The 24059-nt window shown below is 33.0% G+C and overlaps 1 protein-coding gene across 1 annotated transcript in view; it reads right to left on the bottom strand.

Annotated features, from left to right (window-relative positions):
- LOC128988727 (liprin-beta-1-like) overlaps positions 1 to 24059 on the bottom strand; it is a 57085-nt gene that overhangs the window by 21041 nt on the left and 11985 nt on the right. The window contains exons 3-6 of the mRNA XM_054410318.1: positions 9713 to 9829; positions 7866 to 8350; positions 3639 to 3818; positions 2253 to 2450 (exon numbers count right to left, since the gene is read on the bottom strand). Coding sequence (XP_054266293.1) covers positions 2253 to 2450; positions 3639 to 3818; positions 7866 to 8350; positions 9713 to 9829 — 980 coding nt within the window. The remainder of the gene's footprint in view (positions 1 to 2252; positions 2451 to 3638; positions 3819 to 7865; positions 8351 to 9712; positions 9830 to 24059) is intronic.

The following is a 24059-nucleotide window of genomic DNA, read 5'->3' as shown; positions in this document are numbered from 1 at the left end:
CCCTTCCAAATTTACAATGGGATGTCAAGTATAGTTAGTTAGTGTGGTGGTGCCATAAAAATACTAAAATGTTAACTATTAAATGGGTAAAAAATGAAGATAAAATATTAATATGACTATTGCGTACTTTACAAAATATGGTAGATTACCTTACTGCATACAATATTTTCGGTGCTTGGTACGAATTAATATTACTTAAATAACAGGCTCCATCTCCTTTTGAAACCCCATTTGGTTAATATTCTAATCGTGACGAATAATCGCCATCTTTTTAGTAAACACAACCAAAATTTGTATATTCAAATTTGTTTATTGTAAATTTAAAACTCCCATGCTATTCTAATGAATTAGTTAACTGTTGCAGTTTGCTTGTTTATAGATATATTTTGATCAAACTTGGAAAATTAGTTATTTTATAGTAAGCTATTGATATTTTACTTAAAAAAACACACTATAATAACCTACCCGTAGCAGCAAACCTAGGTACCTGTTGAATCTAATATTATTTAAATACAATTAATAAAACATCCAATCAAATGGAAATTTGCTTAGTCTGCAGGTTTGCTGTGGTGGAGTTGTTTTACTCATGAAATAAGCTTAAATTTTTAGATTTTATAGTATCACACTATTTAACTATATAGGATAAATTATCATAATCCTTGAAAGTAACGGTCGATTTCCACGTGTTTCACCTATTTTTGATAAATAGAAAAAACTAAATATACTTAATAACAAATAACTCAAAAACCGTTGGGTTTAGAGAAAGATGATAAATACAAAAAATGTGTATTTTTAGATGACCTACATTTTGTATATTTAGCTTTTTCATGTATCTCTAATAATAAAGTCACTAAAGTGAAAAATACAGAAATATGCCGCCATTTTCCAATATGGCGGCCGTAGCACAGCTTCAATTTTAGGGGACTTTTAGTATGTTCAAAAGGAAGGTACACCCAACATCTGTACCAAATTCCCCGGTTGTGCTAATTTTTTTGGGTCAAAACATATTTTTACTGTACTATGGGGAAATTCGCTAAAAACAGCTCTTAAGTCATAACTTTTGAGCCTATTCACATTACACATCTACACAGATAACCACTTTAAAACTTCAGAAAAGAGATCCGTTGATTATCAACTGTATCAAGATTCCAGCGTTGTGATGTCCCAGAGTTCATAGGAACCCATTCATTACCACCACCCTTACTGCACCTCAAGCATTAACCTATCCCCAACCCCTAACCATGCTCTACCTGATGTAAAAGTAGCCCTTTGGCATCCTGAAGACTTCTGGGCACTCACTGTGTTTTTCAATATTCAGGGGAAAATGCTACAGGATATAGGTTTAATGATGTAGCAGGTTACTTTCCAGATGTATAATAGCCTGACAGGTTAGATTTACAAATATTTTCACAATAACCGCATAGGTTTAAGTCCACTCATGATGGAGCCTGTCATGTTAAATTTCCAGGGAACTTACTGAGACAAAAAAGTACACTCTACAAACAAAATACAATTCTTTGTCCTTTGTGCATCTCATATCATTGTTGTTATAGAAAATTACACCTAAAAAAATAATATGGATACAATTTACTCCTCTTGTTCAAATGGTAGTCCTTACCCAATGTGTTCAAAGTATATTTTTCTGTAGGCAGTTTTTATAACAGTAGACGAAATATTAAAATAATGACTAAATAAAACTTGACTATTACAACAATAACATTTAAGGGATCTACAAGTATTAACTTTAAAATACAATACCTATGTTACAAAAATTTAATGAAAGTACAAAGCATGAAAGGAGGTTAATGATGTCATTCCTAAGCAAGAAAAGAAAACTAATTGCGAGTCTTAAGGAAGAGTTAACAATATTAAAGCGAGAAAGTAAACGTGGGGAGGAGAAGTGGTATTGGGAGTACTTAACCCCAATGGTTGAGGTGGTGTTCTATCAGTTGCATATCAAACTCATCCTGCACTCAAACTCTCTCCCCTCATCCTCATGTGTCATTCCTCCCTCCCCTCCTTCTAAGACTCCACGTCATGAATCACACTCAAGAGTACTCACAACCACTCTCTAACATTTCTTTTCACCTTTGAAACATTTCACAGATTGAATTGATTTTAAAGTCCCTTTTTCTTTAAGAAGGGATCAAAAGAAAACATAAATAATTATCGACCAATCACATTACTCTCAAACATATCAAAGATTTTTGAAAAGGTTATGTGTGATAACCTAATAACCTCGGTTGTCTCACCTGATTAGGTGTGGATGAGGCGGGGTATGGAGAGTTGCGAGGTATGATAGGTGGTTTGTTGCGTCTGCGCTCCTCTGCTAGGCGATCTCTAAGGTCCAGGTTGTCCCTCTCTAGAGCCGCCTGTTGCCTTCTCAGGTCTGATACGAGTGCCAACAACTCCAGCTTTTGTGTTTCCAAAGATGATCGAGTGAGCATTTCCTAGGAAGAAATACACCTTGCTTTAATTTCTTATATTTTTGTATAATCAGTATAATTCAATAAGTATTGCTAAGATAGAAACTTTTACGATTTCTACTGAATTATATTATATTATCTGAATCATTTGAGGTCGTGGCATATAAGGATACTAAACAAATTTTTTTAGTTAAATTTTTACAAATTTTTTACTACTATTTTTGGGGGGTATTTTATAGAGTAAAGACAAAGTCCAGCCGAGCTTTTATTATCAACATCACAGAACCATGCACTGAACGTGTAGATGAAGATTTTTCAATCATAAAATTTACAATCCTAAAGGACGATGATTAATTAACTTATTAAAACGATGGATGATACGATTGTCTGTGATGGCGGGAGCTGAGGTTGATGTCCACTGGACCACAGATGTCCTAATTTTGCAGTGATCGCAGTAAACCATGATAATGTTTATTGTGAATGTAGGAGATGGTGATAATGATGATGATGATGTCTTAATGTCTACAAGACCTTGTTAGATGTTCAGCATTTTGCTACGATCACGGAAGACGATGATGTTTCCGAAACCGCAGGAGATGATAATGATGTCTTCACAACCGGGGAAGATATTCAGGAATTTGCTGTTGTCACAGCATCTGCCTTCTTTAATAACGGTTCAAATTACTGTAGCTTTATTTTATTACTCTTTCTGTTTCTGCAATTTGGATAATTGGAGGTTTAGATGGTTAGTGTTTGGGTAGTTGGGAGTTATGTGATTAATATTGATTCAAATTTCAAAGCAATATTCTCTTTTAGTCTGGTGACCATAAATTAAACATGATGGCCAGCAAAAGGTTTATGAGTAGAACATAAATCCTGTATAGAACCAAGAAATTTAAATTTTTTGATCTTCAAATTCATTGTTAGGCTGTGCACATCAATAGCTTGAAACCTTTTTTGTACCCAAGTACGGGTACAGGAATTTTGACATAACTCTTGATACTGGGATATTTCCCAAGATTTGGTGGTGCCGAAAATTGTCTTTGGGTACTGCCACATATCTAGTTGATTTGATACATAGTAACACTTGTTTGTGAACCTTAGGTCACCAACAAGTGTGTTATGAGAAAGCAAGCCAATTTATATCCAACCAAGTCATTACATTATTTACTTCCTTAACACAACATTACGTTAGATAATCATGCTACTCACTCTGTTGAGAACATCTTCAGCCGTGTGCAGTTGTTTCTTCTTCTCATCAAGAGCCTTCTCAAGATCCAAGATCTTCTCTGACTGGGCATCAATCTGTTCCGTCAGTACAGAGACCTGGAGAGACAGTCGATCTTTGTCTGCCTCTAGTCTGCGAACCACCTCTTCTGAGTCTGTGGAACTCTGCAAAATAGACAAGTAGTGCTATAAGTTTACTCCACATAGCCTTTTAAGACAATACGTCAAGAAAACAATGTAGAGCATGACATTGAAAGCTACGTTACCATCCCGGTGGGCTGGATCGCAGCTGAAAGCTTTTAGGTCAGCTCACACTTTTAAGGAAACAATGGTAAAATTAAAATTCCAAACATTTATGTTGCTACAAATTAAGTAGTGGCAACATTTTTGAGACTTCCAAAGATTAAATTAGTTCAATACTTATATAGATTTGTTAAAAAATAGAAGTCTATGTTGCTTGGACTATTGCTTACTCTGTGACTGGTTCATTCAACTCTGTTCTTTTTGGATAGAAAATATGCTTGATATCGATATCTTAATAGAAGGAAAGTTTACCATAGAATTTAAACGTAGATTCTTATGCCTAATAGTTTATCTAAATAATTACGGAATTGTAATTAATACCTCAGGCATATCCCTCAAGGATAGATAACTGTTATCATCAACATAGATAACAAAAATGGAATAGTATCAGTACCAAACTGGGTTGATTACTGAGCATTATAGCTGAGCCAGATGGTGTCGCTTAATTTGCAGTAAGGTAAAATTATCAAATAAATTAATTGAATGTTGTAATTTTTTATTGTATAACAGAAATAACTATCAGATCTTACATTCTACTCTAAAGTAAAACTTTTGTGGATCGCATTAGTTATTTACCAATAATGATTTGTTTACCCAAAATTTATATTTTTTTACAGTTTATGTTTTTTTATTTCTATATTATTTTTTTATGTTTGTAATTAATTTTGATTATCATTTGGGATTAAATGATAAGAGTAGGCCATGTTTAAATTGTTTTCAGGCTGATAATTAATTCATTTAATGCACATTGTATAGTCTTCAAAAAATTCCACAGACACAATATTTCAAATGAAATATTTACACAAGACATGATTTACTTCCAAAAGTGCAGCATTTTTGTACTTAACACGCTGAGCAGCCCTTACATGTTGAAGACGATTCCGATTCAAACCTTTTTTTTTACCTAAAAGCCATTATTACTTTCAAAATATGGAATAGTGAAGTTTAATTCAAGCAGAACAAATACAGCTTACACATGGAATTATTCTGAATAGTTACAGAACAAATACAAATTTAAAGATGTTCCAACTTGTTAAAACTAAACATAGACTGGAAAAGGCAACAAAGCAAAGACTGTAGAGCTTAGTGGGTGGAACATCTTTATTTATACAAGCTTTTCACTGTGATTCCTGTTGGAAGAAATGCACACTGTTACAGACAATAAACCCTAATGTAAACAGTAGAAGTCTTGAGAAAAGTTCTTCAGCTTCGCAAAATGGCAAAACTCTCTTCTCTGTTCTTTTCTATATGATGAAAGACACTAACTAAACAACAAGGAGAGTTTGAACACAACTAAAGTAACAGATAATAATAAATTTTTTTTACATTAATTTGTAAATTAATTTAATTACAACAACATATATTTCTTATATGCATAACATGTAAATAAATACAAATTTCTGTTGTCTGTACAAAATATATCTAAAATGTTATTTATAGAAAGAGAGCCTTTTCACCCTGTGATATTTGCAAGGATAGTGTATTTTGAGTGTAAGTGAATAAAAACAACTTAAACAAAATAATGGTCTGTAAAAATAACAAAACAGATTTGCTTATTCACCTTCTTATCAATATTAATAAACTTGGTTATAGCAGGCAGTTATTACAATGTTAAACAACAAAAATACTGATATTGATATTATTTTCACATTCATTTTATCTAGGTAATAGTCAAAAATGACTATTTTCTAAAGATTTAACCAGGCATTTTTTCCACGGGTAGGGATATGTTTTACACAAGAACACAGTGGATGACAGTGAGGCGAACACCAATGGAAGTGAGAGTGGTAATAACGTGGCATTCATACAAAAGCCTTGTTCACAATAAAGTGCCCTCAAACATGAGGAGGGGTGTATTTCAGTAGCTATCCCCACAAAATAACGCATACACCAAAGCACCACCCCAACACATTACCTTTGATTCAATGAGCACATCTTTAAAAATAATTTTGTACAAAGATTGGGTACTTACGTATTATACTGACCACACCCAATAATTATAACCTAAACTACTCTAAGGGTGGTTAGCTTAGGTTAGGAAGATTTTTTTATTTAAACCAATCATAATCTTATTTGGAAGTCGATTTATCGGTGTGGTCGGTATAATACGTAAGTATCAAAAATTTATTTTGTTTTTTAGAAATAAAGGAAATTACTAATTTCTTTAAGTAGAAAAGTTTTATTTTCACATTGTCAGAAAAAATGTTTCTTATTTTTTTACGTCTTCAGAAGTTTATTAAAATTATTTTGTAAACATTTGATTGAGGACGATTGCTTTTAATAAAGTTTTACCATACAAACTAATTTAACTAAATTCATGTGGAGAAACAAAAATTAATGTAGAGTGAATGAATCTATACTTATTTAATACGCAAGCAGGTTTTTTGTGACAATTATTACTCCTCCGAAACTGAAACTACTAAACCGATTGACATGTTTTTGGTGTCATTGGAAAGAGCGTAACATGAAGTTGTGCAGGAAACTTTCTTTTTAGGGAAATAATTAGAGGGTGAGGCCCTGGGGCCCTTTAAAGTTTCGTATTTCTCCATAAGATTAACATGGGAAACAAAAATTGTTATGAATTTGTTCCAGCTGTTGTCAGAAATTAAAAGTGAGAAGAAGATCATATGTTAATTGAAAACAGTCAATAAGTTTGCTAATTAAACACTTTGCTACAAACATTTACTGATTTGGTTGAAATGTAATATTTGATATTTGAATTTGGGTTGGCGTAAATAATTACAATGGAAAAAGCGAGAGAGCCTGGATAAATTGACATAATCTGTTATTTCAATTCCATAATCTTTGAGTCGAATCTTTTAAAGTAATAAGAAATAATGACTGTTATTAGTTTTAAAATAATACTTATAAATTGCTCTAATTCGAGCAACAGGGACACTAGTAATAATAAAAATACCCCCCACTGCAGCAAATTTGCAGACTATGCAAATTGTTCTTTACCTTGCTTGAGTTCCACTCAAATATTCCTATCATATTTATTTCCTGTTTCAATAACATTAAGTTAAATTGAGTAACTTTGTTTTACTCCTACAGGGAGTATAATGTGTATTTTTTTATTAATAGCTTAGTATCAAATATACAGGTTTGCCTGATTTTGTTAAAATATCCGAAAACAAGTAAACTACAACAGTTTATTCATTCTCTATAAGAATAACATAAGAATTTTAAATTTACACTTTTTGGGAATTTTCCAAGGCATACAACAACGCTTCAATGTACTAAATAACTTCTTTTTGTAAGCTCTACATAACAGTAAGGAAAGAAATTGCAAAATTTTAGGTTTTTAAGTTCAAAAATGGGAAAACCAATTTTTACCCCATAAACCCCCGTTCCCGAGGTCCGATCATGGTGGTTCGCGAACGAGTTTGAATAAAATGTAGGTTTACATGTTTATACATAATTTCATAAAAGTCGGATAAATTTTGCTCGAGGTGTTATCGGACACATATTCTGCACTCATCTTGCTCATATGGGTTAAATACCCACCTAGGTGGCATCCCTATCTCAATTAGTTGACAATAGATTGATAAGAATTTGAACGGATTGGGTTTTTGGCTTCTGGGGGCCTCAAAACAAAAAAGTAAATCGGTCCCTTGGTTCAGGTCTTATTATGAGACCTACGCTAATAGCTCAGTAGGGGAATAGGCCTACGCTCTATTCCCTATAAAGGAAATTCGCTAAACCCAGTCTCAAGTCAGTGGTAGCAGCTGGCAATATTATACAATTTCAGTCATCCCTGGTTTGGCAATACGACATATAAATAAGTAATAGTGTTTCAACATTACTGCACATACCCAGAAGGGCTATCATACATACAATATTTTGAGGTACAAAAACAAAGCAAATTAATAAAAGCCTCATACCAAAACATGCAAGGTCTGACTGTACCTTAAAATACCTATACTGCGGGTACAGTTGGTCGCAGAAGTACGGGGTGATATTCCGATGATGACAATGATAGCATCCGATAGGTTGACTGAGCCAATGACAGTCCAGGCCTGGGGTGCTGCCGTAGTGATGATCTTTTTGGTGGTAATCTGGAATGTCTTGACAACTCGTAGAACAGTTGTAACAGATATTCCTACAACTTCCTCGGAGGATATCGTCTGTGTAAACTTTCCTCGAAGGAGAGTGATATCGAGTATGAACACTGGAGGATTTGGATTTTGTGTCTCGTTCTTTCCGGCCCCTCAAACTACCAGATTTGTTCCGGTATGTAACCGGTTTCCCGGGGTCTGTACCAGCTGAATTGTACAGTTCGTTGTACTTATTCTGCATGTCGACCGGTTCAGGAGTTTGTTCGGGTGGTTCGGGTGGCTCCTGGCAGTTTTGGATCCACTGGAAATCCTCATCACACCCCGTAGTGTTCTGGTCTGCAAAGGGACAAGGTTGGTAAAAATGAAATAGCAGTTTATAAATCAAAATAAATTACATTTCTTAATTACGACACTAAAAAAACTTTACAGTAGAGAGAAATTTTATAGCAACCTACTTTTACTGTAAGGTTATTTACCTGTACATACACTTTTGGTAGCCTTATTCAAAAAATTTGGAGTTTGGTGTTGACTGCACTGCGTAAATGTAACATCTGTTCATGGCCTTTTTTCACAATATAAATTATTGTGTATTTTTAAAAGATAACAGATTTAATTTAATTTAGTAAAATTATCTTAAAACTAAATTTAGAATCCTGTTTCTTACTTTTTTTCAACATCCACTTAGTTGATAAAAAAGTTTCTATTGTACAGTAAACCAGCCTACGAGACATATGAAACAAATACTAGACAATTTTATACGCAAAGAGAAATAATGTATGTCATTATCAGTTTAGTGTACTCTATATCTTATCTTACTGTATGTCAGAAAATGCTAGTACTTTTACAAATCTTTAGAATAACCATACACACCCTTATAAGAAAGCTAAACAAATGGTGTATTTCACAGGAAATTGTACAAATATTTAGAAAGAACAGTATCTATTTGTAGTGATATGAAAAATTGTAATCTTACAAATACATAAAATACTAACAGTAAAAAATATTTACTACAAGATTGGCTTACATTTATTTCATTCTTTGTAATAAAACGATATATAAATATGCTACAAACAATTATATAAAATGTCCACCACAGTTTGAAAAGTTGAAAACTTATTATTCAATCAAGACAGTTCACAACTGAGTTTGAAGTTTCCTCTGGTGTCAGATATCTGGTTCAACTCTCATTTCATCAACTGTCACTTTTAACTAGTAAATTAAAGGTATAATTTTTTACATTTCCATCCAGGAAAAGATTAAAACCTTCATCTTTAGTTTTTGCTTTATATTCTTTTTATTAGTAGGTTGATTATGTAGTAACCTATTTTTTCATTAATTAAAACTATCTAGGACTTTAGTGGGAAGAGTTAATTCTCCAAAACAGACAAAGTTCTCCTAGTCTAGATGAGACTTTTATCCTCTTAAAAGTGATTTCTGGATAAATGAACCTAAAGCTTAGGGTGCTTTAAACCACTTGATCATGATGTTATGACATAGAGGATGATAATTAATGATAATATGACGAGAAATATAGTTCATCACTCGGGCAAAAGTGTCTTTTCAACCCTTGCTTGTTTTCCGACCTCAGTTTCGCCTCGATCGTAAAACTTGAGCTCTGGTCAAAAAGAGTCACTTTACGCCCTAGTGATGAAATATACTATTTTGTATAACTGGAGGGCCTATCAGATAGATACTGACCGTCCCTGTGGTTATCGTCAGTGTCAGAGGCGGAGGCGGAGGTAGACTCCTCGGAAGACACAGAGTCCGTCCAAACAGGAGTCTGTCCTGACAATCCTGTGTCTCTAACTGGGCTCTCTGCACACAAAAATTCACACTTCATATAGAATGGTAAAAACTATATTTAGATAGCATCACTGCAATACTTGAAACTTTGGCCTACTATAGTTAGTTATCACTTGTAGCATTTAGATTTTTACTAAACTTTGATCAGTTAGGGCTTATAATGAGGCCTAGTAAAACTTCTAGTCATAATTCTATATTATTTTTATGACACCCTTCCACATTTTATACTAAACCACAATTTAATTGGATTTATATTTTAACCACTTCGGATTGGTTGTTTTAATAGCTAAGCATTTAGTTTACTCTTAAACAGTTTTTTTTTTTTTTTTCAATTTCACAGTCCATCCATGTACTAAGCCATAAAAATCAATGTACTAGTTTTAAGTTATATTATTGTATGACCCCATTGTAATTTCTTAATGAAATAACAAATAAAGAATATTTTGATTTGATTTAATCAAAAGAGAAGACAATATTTCAAATGGAGTTAACTAATAAAAATAGTTGAGTAGAAATTGTAACAGTAGTTTCCACATATTGTATCCAATAGACATTTGTCAACTTTGCGTCTATTCCCATAAGGACTTAAAAAAATTTAGCTTTGATTAAGGCCTAAAGGACAGCTTTAGTGAAATTTACTAAATTATTTTTTTATGGATAAAGATTTAGAACTAATATAAGCTATGCAATCATAAGTATTGTTAGACTAACACAATATTAAGTATTGGTAAACAATTAATATTACTTTTATTTTTTTATCTGTGTTTGCTTTCAGCTGTCACTGTTGTTCTTACATACTCGTACTGCTTATTCTACAGTAATAATCTTACATAATTAAATAAAAATCTAGAAAAGGTTCTTTTTAAAGACAAAGAGCTTGGGGAGAGGCTATTAAAAATCGCTAATGACTATCTACTAATGTATTTTAATAACTAACTGTACATATTTTTAAATATTCAAAACTGTTGATTGTGTTGCCACTCATATTGATAATTTAGACTTCAAAACAAATGTTAACTCTTTTTTAAAACTTTATTTTAAGTACTAAATCCGCGGACTAATAAAACAGCCTACTAGCTCCCAATAATTTCAAACATTATCTTCGCTACACTGGGGATTGAGAGCCAATTCAGCCACCGATGATGGGACAGCAATGACAGTATATAGTTGTTCATTATTGGGCTCAAGTTAATTAACAATGTTCCATTCACTTTGATAATGACAACCACCTAACTGGGCCTGTCTATAACCTCATTCTAACCATTTGTAAAACAAGAGTGTTTAGAATGAAATAACAAATGAAATATTGTCAATATTTTGGGAATAATTATAATTTCATTATATGAAAGTATAATATATGTGCTTAACCCTACATTGAGACAACACACTAAATCACCTCACACACATCACTAAATTTAACCCTAGCTATGTCATTTTTATCAATTATTTTTGGGTGTTTTGGTCAGAAGTGCTTTGTTTGAAAATATTTTACGCTACTTAATCCCAAATCACTTAAAAGATTTTTCTGTCTATTGGGTGTGATGATGACCAATTAGACGGGTTGAAATGAGTATAAAATACCAAATTTTTTATATACATTTACTGTTTTGTCGTGGACTATTTTTTCTGTAATCTCTATTGAGTAATAGGAGCTACTATCAAAAAAGAATTTATAGCATAAACAGAGTAGTGGACATTTAAATATTTTTTGAATGGTAAATTATTTGAGGCCACCATAATAGTCTTAAATTATGGACCCTTGTGAGGAAACGCTATTGATTTTTAAAGAAGATTGTATTGCTTGATTGTATTATTACTTAGTTAGTTCTGTTGCTATACGGTAGTGTAGAGTGTTAAATTGGATTAATGATAAGGTGGTTTTCCCATAGAATCCATTAAAAGAATTTGCACAATAGAGGCCATTTTTTTTATCTACCACCATGTGCTACCACTGCAGAAATTGGACAAGTACTTTGTGCACCTACGTTAAATAAAATTAATTGCATTTTTTTCAGTAAAACGGTAAAAAAAAAACATAATACTGTAGTTCTAACCCAAAACATCTAGAAATAATTTCCATGTGCAAGCAATGACAAATCAAAATTACCATTGTCTTATTGAAGATTTAAACATTGTAACTGACCAAAATATTACGGTTTTGGTATAAGACTCTACCAATAGATGAGAACAGTAATAACTTTTTTAACACTACATTATCAATTTTTGTACAACTTGGATGAGCTTCTATAAGAGCAATGATTGCAAAAAGATTAAATTTGTTATAAAGATCAATTAAATAATATTTCGTGAAAATTGTACTAATTATTTGAAGCCTAGAACTTACGTAGAACTCCGATAGGCCTGAACCCTCACAACACTGTGGAGATATCTGCCTCTTTCGCAAGCTTGCTATTTCTGTCCATAACAGCACAACACTTATATCTGGACTGGACTTCCAGTAGAAATGTTCCAGAAATGCCATAATTTAACGGTTATCAGATAGAGAAGTATTGAAACCACTGAGAAGTACCAGGAGATACTGTGCACCTTTTAAGTGGTTGGTATTACATTGATCAATTAAATATTTCCATTCATCATTATGAAATATAAATTACAACATCCAATTCATACTTATGTTTAGTAAAACAGGTGTAAGGTCAAAATGGTAAAAAGTTCATACTAGTTGAATTAAAATTAAAACTATAGTTTAAATTATATATTAAGCCAAAATAACGGGAAGATTTTTCAAGCCACTTGAAAGTGTAAAGCGGGTTACAATTATTATCACACTTTACAAACAATTTTCATAAAAGCCTGCCAACTTTATCTGAATTACATTCTATTTTGATTCAGAAACATCATCACAATATTAGAGAAAGCCATTAAATAAAATATTAAACACACAACTTGTCTTCCCAACCGTGAGATTCAGAGTTTTTATATACTGTTGAAAACACTTGACAAATATCAAATATTAGTTGAAATAACTGATACTGCAACCTCAAAGTATTGAAAAGCCATTAAATAAAATTAAACACACGGGTTGCCTTCCCAACCATGAGATTCAACGAGTTTTTATTTACTGTTGAAAACACGTGACAAATATCAAATATTAGTTTAAATAACTGATACTGCAACTTCAAAGTATTGAAAAACCATTAAATAAAATTAAACACACGACTTGTCTTCCCAACCGTGAGATTCAGAGGTTTTATTTACTGTTGAAAACACTTAGCAAATATCAAATATTAGTTCAAATAACTAATACTGCAACCTCAAAGTATTGAAACAAATATTTGTAACGTAATTTGGGCTGATGATAAGCTGATATTGAATACAAATACCAACAATTGACACTACAGAGGGAGGGGACGGGGTTTGCATTGCAAAGTTTGGGCCGGACAAAATAGCAGTGAAACTGATTTAGAAACCACACAACTTTTTAATTTTTAGTTTAATATTTAAACAAAGTACTGTACTGAGAATTGAGTTGGGTATTAATTAAACCTGTATATCGTAATAAAATTACTCACCAAGGTGCATACAAGGTATTTGTATTTTGTGTTGTAAAAGTTTAAATTTATGTTGTGGAGGGGGGGGGGGTTATCCCAGTGTTAAGATAAATGGATGGAGAGGTGGGGGTTAAAAAGCACAGATGTATTATTTAGAGGTTTTCCCTTCCTAGATACTTGATTATAAAAAATATTGTGTTGGTCCTACTAAAATCTTAATACACAACTTATTAAAATGTCATAAAGTTTTACTAACAAAGTTATTTTTATGGCATATGCCATGAAACTGTTCCAAAAGAAGGTTAGTTTTCTCGTTATTTGATTATATACAATTTATGCTAAAATGCAAATCCAAAGAGGTTTAAAAAGAATCCAATTAATTTGCGTAATGACTCTATTGTATGGTTTAATTGGTCAATTAATCAAGCCTTAGAACATCTTTCACTGTATAATGGTCGAATAGGATTACTGACAAGTTGTTGAGGAAAACTGAATTAATTACAAGTTATTAAAACTGTAGTAATACTTTTATTTTTAAAGTGAACAAATTTAAGTTGTATAAAAAACTATTTTGAACCACAAAAAATGTTTTCTCAACAATACTGTAAATGTAAATTGAAATTTTTTATGACAAAAATATCCCTTTCAGCACACAGTCAAAACAACATCAATCATGATTGTAGTATAAACTTGTATTTTAAATTAAATTTCACTGGAGGATCAACATACAGCTTCAATAAGCCAGCACACGTGGCGCAAAGACAGAGTTGTAAATAAACAAAATACAAGATCGGAGAGTTAAGTAGTTTCTGGTGTAAACATCAGTCTTAGCTCTGCAGTCCAACAACCAGGCCTAACTGGAAAGGTCTTTAAGGGGACATTGAACCAGGCATTAGCTTACTTTTACTGGACAAAACATCTCCAAAGAAAATATTGAACCAAGCATCACACCCGTGATCGGAAAAAATTTACATGGAAATATTGAGCAAAGCATAGCATTTTTAAATGAAAAATCTTTAAAGAAAATACAAATTTTAATTTAAGAAAAGAAATTAGTTTTAGGCCTATTAGTTATCTTTTTTAGAAGATACTGCAGGAACAATTACAGTAGTCTATAAAGTGGATGGTGTCTAAATAATTAATGTTTTAGTTTCCATTTTATAGTTTTAGTTCACTGTTAAAACACAGTAATAACTTGTCAATAGAACAAAGAACAATTTTGGTTAGCCTATAATAACATTAATTACCACATTATTTGACAGGGAATTATTTTATATTTAAGAGGAAATTATTTTATATTTAAGGTCAAAATAAATTAATGGATGGATAATGTATCCAAAAAAGAATCCTGAAGGGGATTAACTTTAATATAATGGACTATAAGAATAGTACAGCTATTTAGGGAAACATACTAAACATTCATCTATTTTTATCCTTAAGAGCCCAACGAGATTATGTTATTGCTTTTTTTTAATATAACCTTTTTTGCACAGTATTGAATTTCAAAGGCTCAATGAGAAATAAAAAAAACAAACTCATGCTTTACCCAACACTTAATTATCCTCTGCAAACAAACTAGTTAATGGAAACGAAACAAGGCCACTTCCATCTACAATCACAAGTCAATATGACTTTGACGGGGCCAATCAGGGGCAATATTCATTTTCGGCTCAACGATTTTCAGCTGTGCTTCCGCGGCTGCTCCACTCGATAAAACTCTATCTCATCTAATTCGGCTTTATGAATTTTACTTATAAAAACCATTGATAGTTGGATTAAATAATCTGTGAAGAAAAGAACAAATATTTCATCTTATACAAACGTTAATTGGATTAAACTTCTTTTAAGACATATGTATGTAAGTTAATTATATTGCCCCAAATTGTTTAAGAAATTATTATTGGGGAAAACTGCCACTAGAAAACAATATTTCATGTAAATCAATATTAAACATATCCAATGCATTCATTACTTTTAACTGCATAACTGAGAAACAAAATTCAATTTTATTCCTTCATTGTTAGCAAATAAAATTACTAAGGTAATCAGTATGCACAAACTTTTCTCACCTTTAGACCATTCAAACTGTAAAATAGAATTTCATTCCATTCTCATTCACTGAGATGAAAATTAAAAGTCCACATTTCTAGCTAAGAGCTCATTTAATATTGTTTTAATTATAAATTGTTTTTATGTGAGTATGTTTTTAGTACCCCATAATTGTATCTGATTACAAACAAACATGATTCAATTTCAGTCGAACGTGTTATACTTATTCCCAGAATTTGTTTTAAAAAACATCTATATAAACTAGTTAAATTTCAACCACAGAACAAGATAAGTGTTAGCATATGTTTTATTTACATTTTATTTCTAACATGTGTTCAAATTATTATTTTGTTTACTTATTGAATTGTTATGTTTACTTACAGATTGTGGTTTAATAAAAACTTACCTTCTATTTTCTTATACAAAATGTGAACTTTATTACTAAAATTAGTGGAATCAACAATGGCGACGAGTAAAATGGTAAGTAGAAAAGAATTTGACTTATGTCTAAAGAAAAGGAAATTACTAGAACTACGCTTGATCAAACTCAAGGATGATTTACCAACATGTGAACATTCTCAAGATACATGCACTTACTACACAGATAAACTTTTAGCAATATGGGCTGAAATTGAGGTTACACAGTCAAATATTGAACTTCACACAAATTCAGTTGAAAGTGAATTAGAAATTCGATGGCAGTTAGAAGAAATATTTAGAGAGATACGGACATTCCTTGAAGCAGAAAAGAAAAAGTACGATACACATACAGCAATTTCTGCTTCTGCAACATGTCAAAATGTATCTGATATTCTTTTCCAGCCGTATACACCAGAGGAAAGTTTTCAAAACTTCACTCGACGCTTTGAAAACTACACAAAATTACGGGGAAACTTAAGTCCAAGAGTCAAAGTGGATTTATTTTTACAGGCAATCACCCCACAAATACATGAACAGCTATACGACCTTTGCATACCAGATGACCCACACAACAAGCCATATGAGGAATTGATTCACATGTTAATGGCTCAACTAGAACCAAAACCCAGTATTTGGGCACGTCAGCACAAATTTACGACACGTACCCAATTGTGTAATGAATCTGTACAAGCTTACGCTAATGCTCTTAGAAAGCTCAGTGTAGAATGTCAGTTTACTTGTACAAGTTGTAATGAATCTGTATCTGAAATTCTACTTCGAATGCAGTTTGTCAGGGGATTAAAAGACTCTGATATACGTCTTCAACTTCTTCAAGATAAACTATTGCAACCGTTTAAAGAAGTAGTCGAAAAGGCTGCTACATTGGAACTAGCGAAAAGTGAGAGCAGAATAGTAAAGACAAATGAAAATCAAGAGGAAGTACACCAAGTATCAAGCAAGAACAAACAGACAGATAGGAAACCTTGTAAATCTAACAATATACAACTCTCTGAGTGTCAAACTCGTTTGGAGAAACTGAGAAACAAATGCTATAGATGTGGTGATGATTCACATAGAGCACATCAATGCAAGTTCAAAAATGCAGAATGTAACTCTTGTAAACGTTTTGGTCACTTAGCAAGAGTATGTCTAAGAAAACCAAACAAAGAAGTAAAACAATCAGATGAAACCGCAGAAAATACAAGCGATGATGACACTCATGAAATTTACCAACTTCATTCAAAATCAAATGACAAGTTTATGCTCGAGGTAAAAGTGGAAGGACGACTCATGACAATGGAGTTAGATACAGGAGCGGCTCTCAGCATTGTATCCTATGATACATTTAAGCTTTTAAACTCTCCAAAAAGGATTTTCAAGACAAATGTTCAACTCAAGACATACACTGGGGAAATAATCAATCCAAGAGGAGTTGTTTTTGTAAATGTTCAGTATAAAGATCAAAGTTTTGTTGGAAAACTGTACATTGTTAACAAGTGTGTAGACTCTATATTCGGAAGAGAATGGATAAGAGAGATTCAACTTGATGCAGCTGACATACATTCATTAAATTCAAGTGAAAACGAAAACATCCAAGAACTAGATGATTTGATGATTCGATACGAAGACATTTTCAAAGAAGGCATTGGGAAAATACCAAAAGAAAAGGGTCATTTTAATGTAAAAGACGAAACCCAGCCAATTTACATCAAACCTAGACACATGCCATATGCATTAAAAGAAAAAGTAGAGAAGGAACTTGAAAGACTGGAGACTTTGGGTATAATCACACGTGTCGAATCATCCGATTGGGGCACACCCATTGTGCCGGTTGTCAAACCCAATGGTTCAGTCAGAATATGTGCTGACTACAAGGTGACTTTGAACAAAGTTATTAAAGACGAACATTACCCTATACCTCGGATTGATGATATCATGTCAAAGATGCATTGTGGAAAGATATTTTGTACTCTTGATATCAGTAACGCATACTTGCACATGGAGATGGACGAAGACAGTGCCATCATGCAAACAATCAGTACTCACAAAGGGCTGTTTAAAGTGAACAGATTAATGTTTGGAGTAAAAGTGGCACCCTTGTTATGGCAAAGATTCATGGACAAAACATTACATAACTTAGAAGGCGTACAATGTTTCTTTGACGACGTAATTGTCCAAGGATCTAACAGGGAACAGCTTCTTCGTCGACTGGAACAGGTGTTTGAACGATTGAAGTTAAATGATTTGAGGTTAAATAGAGAGAAGTGTAAGTTTTTCCAGAACAAAATTGAGTACTTAGGTCATGTGATCGATAGCAAAGGACTACACAAGTCAGATGCTAAAATACAGAGCATTTTAAAATGTAAAAGACCAGAGAACGTAACTGAACTCCGAACTTTCCTAGGCCTTGCGAATTATTACAACAAATTCATAAAGAATTTGGCTACACTGCTACATCCTTTGAATCGGCTGCTACGAAAAGGAAACACTTTTACATGGAGCTCTGCTTGTGAACAGAGTTTTCTGAAGATTAAAGAAATTATTACAAGTGATGACGTGTTGGTACACTTTGATCCTAGCTTGCCACTGGTCTTAGCTACTGATGCTTCGCCGGTAGGTGTAGGAGCCGTTCTTTCGCACCGCTATAGGGATGGAACAGACAGGCCAATTGCCTTCGCCTCTCGATCTTTATCAAAATCAGAACAAAAATACTCTCAGATCGATAAGGAAGCCTTGGGAATATATTGGGGCCTGAAAAAGTTTTTCCCGTTTTGTTATGGCCGCAAATTTACTTTGATCACTGATCACAAACCGCTGGTGTCAATTTTTAATCCAGCAAAGACCTTACCAACAATCTCGGCAACACGGATATTCAACTATGCTCACTTTCTCTCCGGGTTCGACTATGACATAGAGTACAGGCAAACTGCTCATCATTGCAATGCAGATTATCTCTCTCGATTCCCTATCGAAGTTGTACAAGAACATTCTGTAGATGACCTCTCGAAGTACCACATAAATCAACTGGAAACACTCAATATCAACAGTACCGTGGTGGCTAAGGAAACTCTCAACGATGCTGTTTTGGGTCCAGTCCTACAGGCCTTGAAATTAGGACAATCTGTTGAACAATACGGATTTCACGATAACGAGCTGTCCATTCAAGATGATTGTGTACTGAAGGGCTGGAGAGTCATGATACCTCAATCTCTCAGACCTCATGTGCTTCGAGAACTACATGTAGCTCATTTAGGAGGAATAAAAATGAAGGCTTTAGCTCGCAGTTTTTGCTGGTGGAAAAGTATAGACAAGGATATTGAAGAGATGGTAGCTGAATGTCGACAATGCATTGAAAAATGCAACAATCCGAGGAAAACTATCCATCCATGGGAACAACCTTCTAATCCATGGGAGAGGGTGCACATTGATTTCTTAGGACCAACAGATGGCCAACAGTACCTGATATTAGTGGATGCCTTTAGTAAGTGGGTGGATGTGATACAGACGAAAACAACTACAAGTACATGGACAGTCCAAGAATTACGGAAAATCTTCTCAACTTTTGGGTTTCCTCACATCCTAGTTTCAGATAATGGAAGACAGTTTGTTTCTCAAGAGTTCAAAAACTTCATGAATGAATGTGGGATTATTCACAGAACAACGGCACCATACCATCCAAACTCAAATGGCCAGGCTGAAAGGTACGTGCAGACTGTCAAGAAGGCGTTAAAATCCATGGAGGGAGAAAAGGGTACACTGCAAAATAAAATCCAAAGACTTCTAATGCAACTCAGGCAATCCCCGAATTCAACAGGTACATCAGCATATCACCTAATGTTTGGAAGGAGTGTACGAACAAACCTAGCAATAATTGTTCCAACATTAGAACCGAACAAATATCAAAAGAAGGGAGTCCAAGTCGGTATAAAAAGGAATTTCAAAGTTGGAGATAAAGTGCAAGCGCGGGAATATGTCAATGGTTCGTCCAAGTGGTATTCGGGCTATATAACTCAAAAGCAAGGACATGTAATGTACGTAGTTCAGCTGGAAGATGGACGAATAATAAGAAGACATGTTGACCAGCTGATTCTTCGTAAAGTGCCGCAGCACAGTAAATAGAGGAGGAGGTGTTAGCATATGTTTTATTTACATTTTATTTCTAACATGTGTTCAAATTATTATTTTGTTTACTTATTGAATTGTTATGTTTACTTACAGATTGTGGTTTAATAAAAACTTACCTTCTATTTTCTTATACAAAATGTGAACTTTATTACTAAAATTAGTGGAATCAACAATAAGCAATACAGCAAACATGCAGACTAAGCGAATTTCCATTTGCTTGATTGGATTTACACAAAAATGTCTCCTTAAAAATATCACATTTATTCCCAATTTAAATAACATTAATTTAACGAGTACTTAGGTTTGCTGCAACAGGGCGGGTAAAAATGTGTCTTTTTTTGTAAAATGTTAATAGTTTAGAATGAAATGAATGCATTTTCCAAATTTGATCAAAATATGTTCATAAACAAGCAAACTAAAACAGTTTACTTATTCTCCATAAGAATAACATGGGAATTTTAAATTTACAATTTTTTGGAATTTCCTCCGTAACCATTAGGCACATAATAACGCTTCAATATACTAAATTATTTGTTTTTTTAAGCTCTACAAAATGGTTTGGAAAGAAAATGTTAAATTTTAAGTTTTAAGGGTGAAAAATGGGAAAACCCAATTTTTACCCCATAAACCCCCCATAAACACCTGTTCCCATAGTCCGATCATGCTGGTTCGCGAAATTGTTCGAATAAACGTAGGTTTACACGTTTGTACAAAATTTCATCAAAATCAGGTGAGTTTTGCTCGAGTTATCGCGCTAACGGACACATATATAAATATATATATATGAATTTGAACGGATGGTGTTTTTGGCCTCTAGGGACCTCAAATGAAAAAGTAAATCGGTCCCGGGTCCAGGTCTTACGATGAGTACTAAGGTAATAGCTTATTCCCTATATGGGAAATTTGCTAAAAACTCATTTGGTAGTGTTATTATAAGATACTTATTCAGCTTTATAATAAATTAAAAAAAATAATATTGTAAGTAGCCACTAACTGGTCTCTACACTTGCGGCCGCAGTGTATTGTGCGTATTGTGCATTTATCATTGCCGAGCTCAGGTGCCAAAGCAAATTACGTCTCGGCTCCCACTGGCTCGACCACTTACGCAAACAGCGATGGAACTCCGCAATTGACAATAAACTTAAGTAATTGTTTTCTTACACATTCTGAATCTACTTAAAAAAAATCTTTAATTCAATTTTAATAATGTTGGATTTTTGAAGGCATGTGTTAAGATGATATAGAGTACGACAAGTAATTAGTAAACAGTATAAGAATTATTAGAGCTCGGCGTCACAAGATGGTTGACAATGTTCTAGGACTTAGTTCTTCACACATTTGGTTTCTGGTAGGAGTTACTATTTATCATCTTAAATAAAGCCGGTTGATGTGGTTGATTTTAACTCATACCTCCTGCATAGAAATCCCATGCTAGAGACACCAGATCAATACATTTATCTTTACCCTAATTTTCCCTTTATACTAAGTTTTTCTATGTTATTAACAACAGTTTCAAGGGGTAAACAATTTGAAATGAATTTATTTTTTTAATCATGCAGTTTTTATATGAGTAAGCAACATTATGTAAGATTGGGTAATTAGGCAAAACATAGCTATTTGTAAATTAATTTACCAAACCCATCAAACACACAAAACTTCACAACTGTAATAAAAACATACAGTATGTAAAAAATACCCCCAAGTCTTACTTAATTTTAACCAATCAGAATAAAATGGTGAATCGTCAAAAATGTTGTGTTTTGGTTAAATCTATTTGCACAAGATTGCAAATGAAATCCTGATTATTTACAATGTTACTCGAGTAAATTAAATTAATTAATTTAAAAGACAGGATGATGGCCAAATCATAAATGAATTTTTAACCTTTCATTCAAGTTGATGTGCATAAATCGCTATGCACTTTTAAAAACCACGCTAGAAATCTTCTATGCTAATTTCTTCCGGTTAATCACAATCAAACAAGACTTGTGGGGTATGTTTTTTTATATATGACTTTATAATAACTGTCGAGTTTCAAGTTTGTAGTTTGTTCGATACGTCTGGTAAATAATTTGAAAATGGCAACCTGTTAGTGGAACACGCAATTTATTAGTAAATAAGACAGCACGGATGTAATAGTAAAAAAATTGATTTCTATACAAAATACAGTTGGGTACAGGGGAAACAATAAGCCCATATAGCAATATAGTTGCTACTGATATTGACATTCTACCAGTTTTATCAGCTTGCAGCTTTCACCTGAATCAGTGCAAAACAAATGTGAGTGGAAAAGACAATAGGTTCCAATCACCAAAGGTTTACATTTGTGGGTAAAATTTATGTTGTCAAAATCTTTTTATGAATTCAATATGCCATGTTCATCACCTTGTTATTGGGTCAATAACAATAATCCTCCCTTTTCAGAAATTTTGTAAATAGCATTAAGTGTTTCGTGTTTGTCTAAGGTATATACAGGGTGGCTAAAAAGTAACTTTTCAAAATTACCTTTAATAACCATTGTTTTAATAATTTATAGCTGCCATTTTGTTAATAATGGTCCGATTTCTATTTTATTTGTGTTAATTGTTATTTTTTGTCAAGACCTGTAAAATGATACCAAACTTGACTATACTTGCTATTTGAAAATTTTAAGCTACCCCCGCTACCCCTAAGGGCAACATTTTCAAAACTAACGATAATTATTGTAGCCCTTCATGTCCAAACAAGTTGCCGCAAACCGATTTCAAATACCTCAAATAGTTAAAAAGTTAAAATGGGTGCAAGTTAATTTTCAGCCACCCTCATGGTCATTTCGATTTGAAACGTTTTAGGGTACCATTTTGTTATTAGTGGGCAATTTTTGTTTTCTTTATGTACATTTTTATGTTTCGTCAAGACCTGTAAAATGATACCAAACTCGAGACTATACTTGTCATTTTAAAATTTTGAGCTACTCCCTACCCCCACTACCCCTAAGGGCAAAATTTTCAAAATGGCCATAATTATTGTAGCCCCTCATAGCTAAGAAGGTTGCCACAAACAGATTTTAAATACCTCAAATAGTTAAAAAGTTAAAGGGGGTGCAAGTTAATTTTCAGCCACCCTCATGGTTATTTCGATTTGAAACGTTTTAGGGTACTATTTTGTTATTAATGGGCAATTTTGGTTTTCTTTATGTAAATTTTTATGTTTCGTCAAGACCTGTAAAATGATACCAAACTCGACTATACTTGTCATTTGAAAATTTTGAGCTACTCCCTACCCCCACTACCCAAGGGCAAAATTTTCAAAATGACCATAATTATTGTATCCCCTCATAGCTAAGAAGGTTGCCACAAACAGATTTCAAATATCTCAAATGGTTGAAAAGTTAAGGTGGGGTGTGTACGTTACTTTTCAGCCACCCTGTATAACAAAGCACTTGGATAAAATTTGTGCAATTACCTGGTTTCACAAGATCCAATTTGAGTATTTTCTGTTTATTTATCCCGTTGAAATTTAATAAATGAAACAAAAAAATATTAGGTTTATTTGCAGGGAGATCTTCAATCTCGTGGAAAGTTGTCCACATGTAAAATATATTATTTCATTTCCAAAGCAGACATACTGTATAAATAAAGGTTGGCTATGGAAGTATCAGTTTTTTGACCATAATCTTTACTGTCAAAAAAAGTTAGTGTGGCTAAACCATCCATGAACTTTACTAATATTCGTATTCATCAGTATCAGATGAACTGAGTCTTTGTGGATCCAATGTCAGCCCACATTGAACATGATACAAACAAGTAGTGACATTCCCTATCAATATTCATCTCTTCCTAACATCTCTGACTTTCCCTGTACTCTAATCACTAACAGATTTTAATTTGTCCATCATTTTGTTTATAGATATATTCATGCATTCTTTTTGGCATTTAATCAGTAGAAACCTTAAGGAGTTATTGCAATATCTAAGAGAATTATAAAATCGTTCCCTCGAAGAGGTATTGTAATATTTTCCAACCTCAAACAACTTGAACAGTAGCATTTTTAAATTAACTAGACCTGTTGACTATCTAGTTGAATTTTAAGTTATTGTTATTAGAAAACTATAGGAATACTGTATATTCAAATAAGTTGTTAAATACGGGAACTTT

Source organism: Macrosteles quadrilineatus, unplaced genomic scaffold (assembly GCF_028750875.1).
Source record: "Macrosteles quadrilineatus isolate MER2022 unplaced genomic scaffold, UCM_ALF_1.0 Scaffold_3__2_contigs__length_128488019, whole genome shotgun sequence".
In the NCBI taxonomy this organism is placed as follows: Eukaryota; Metazoa; Arthropoda; class Insecta; order Hemiptera; family Cicadellidae; genus Macrosteles; species Macrosteles quadrilineatus.
The sequence above is the reverse complement of the archived record's forward strand: the minus strand, read 5'-3'. Positions and strand labels throughout refer to the sequence as shown.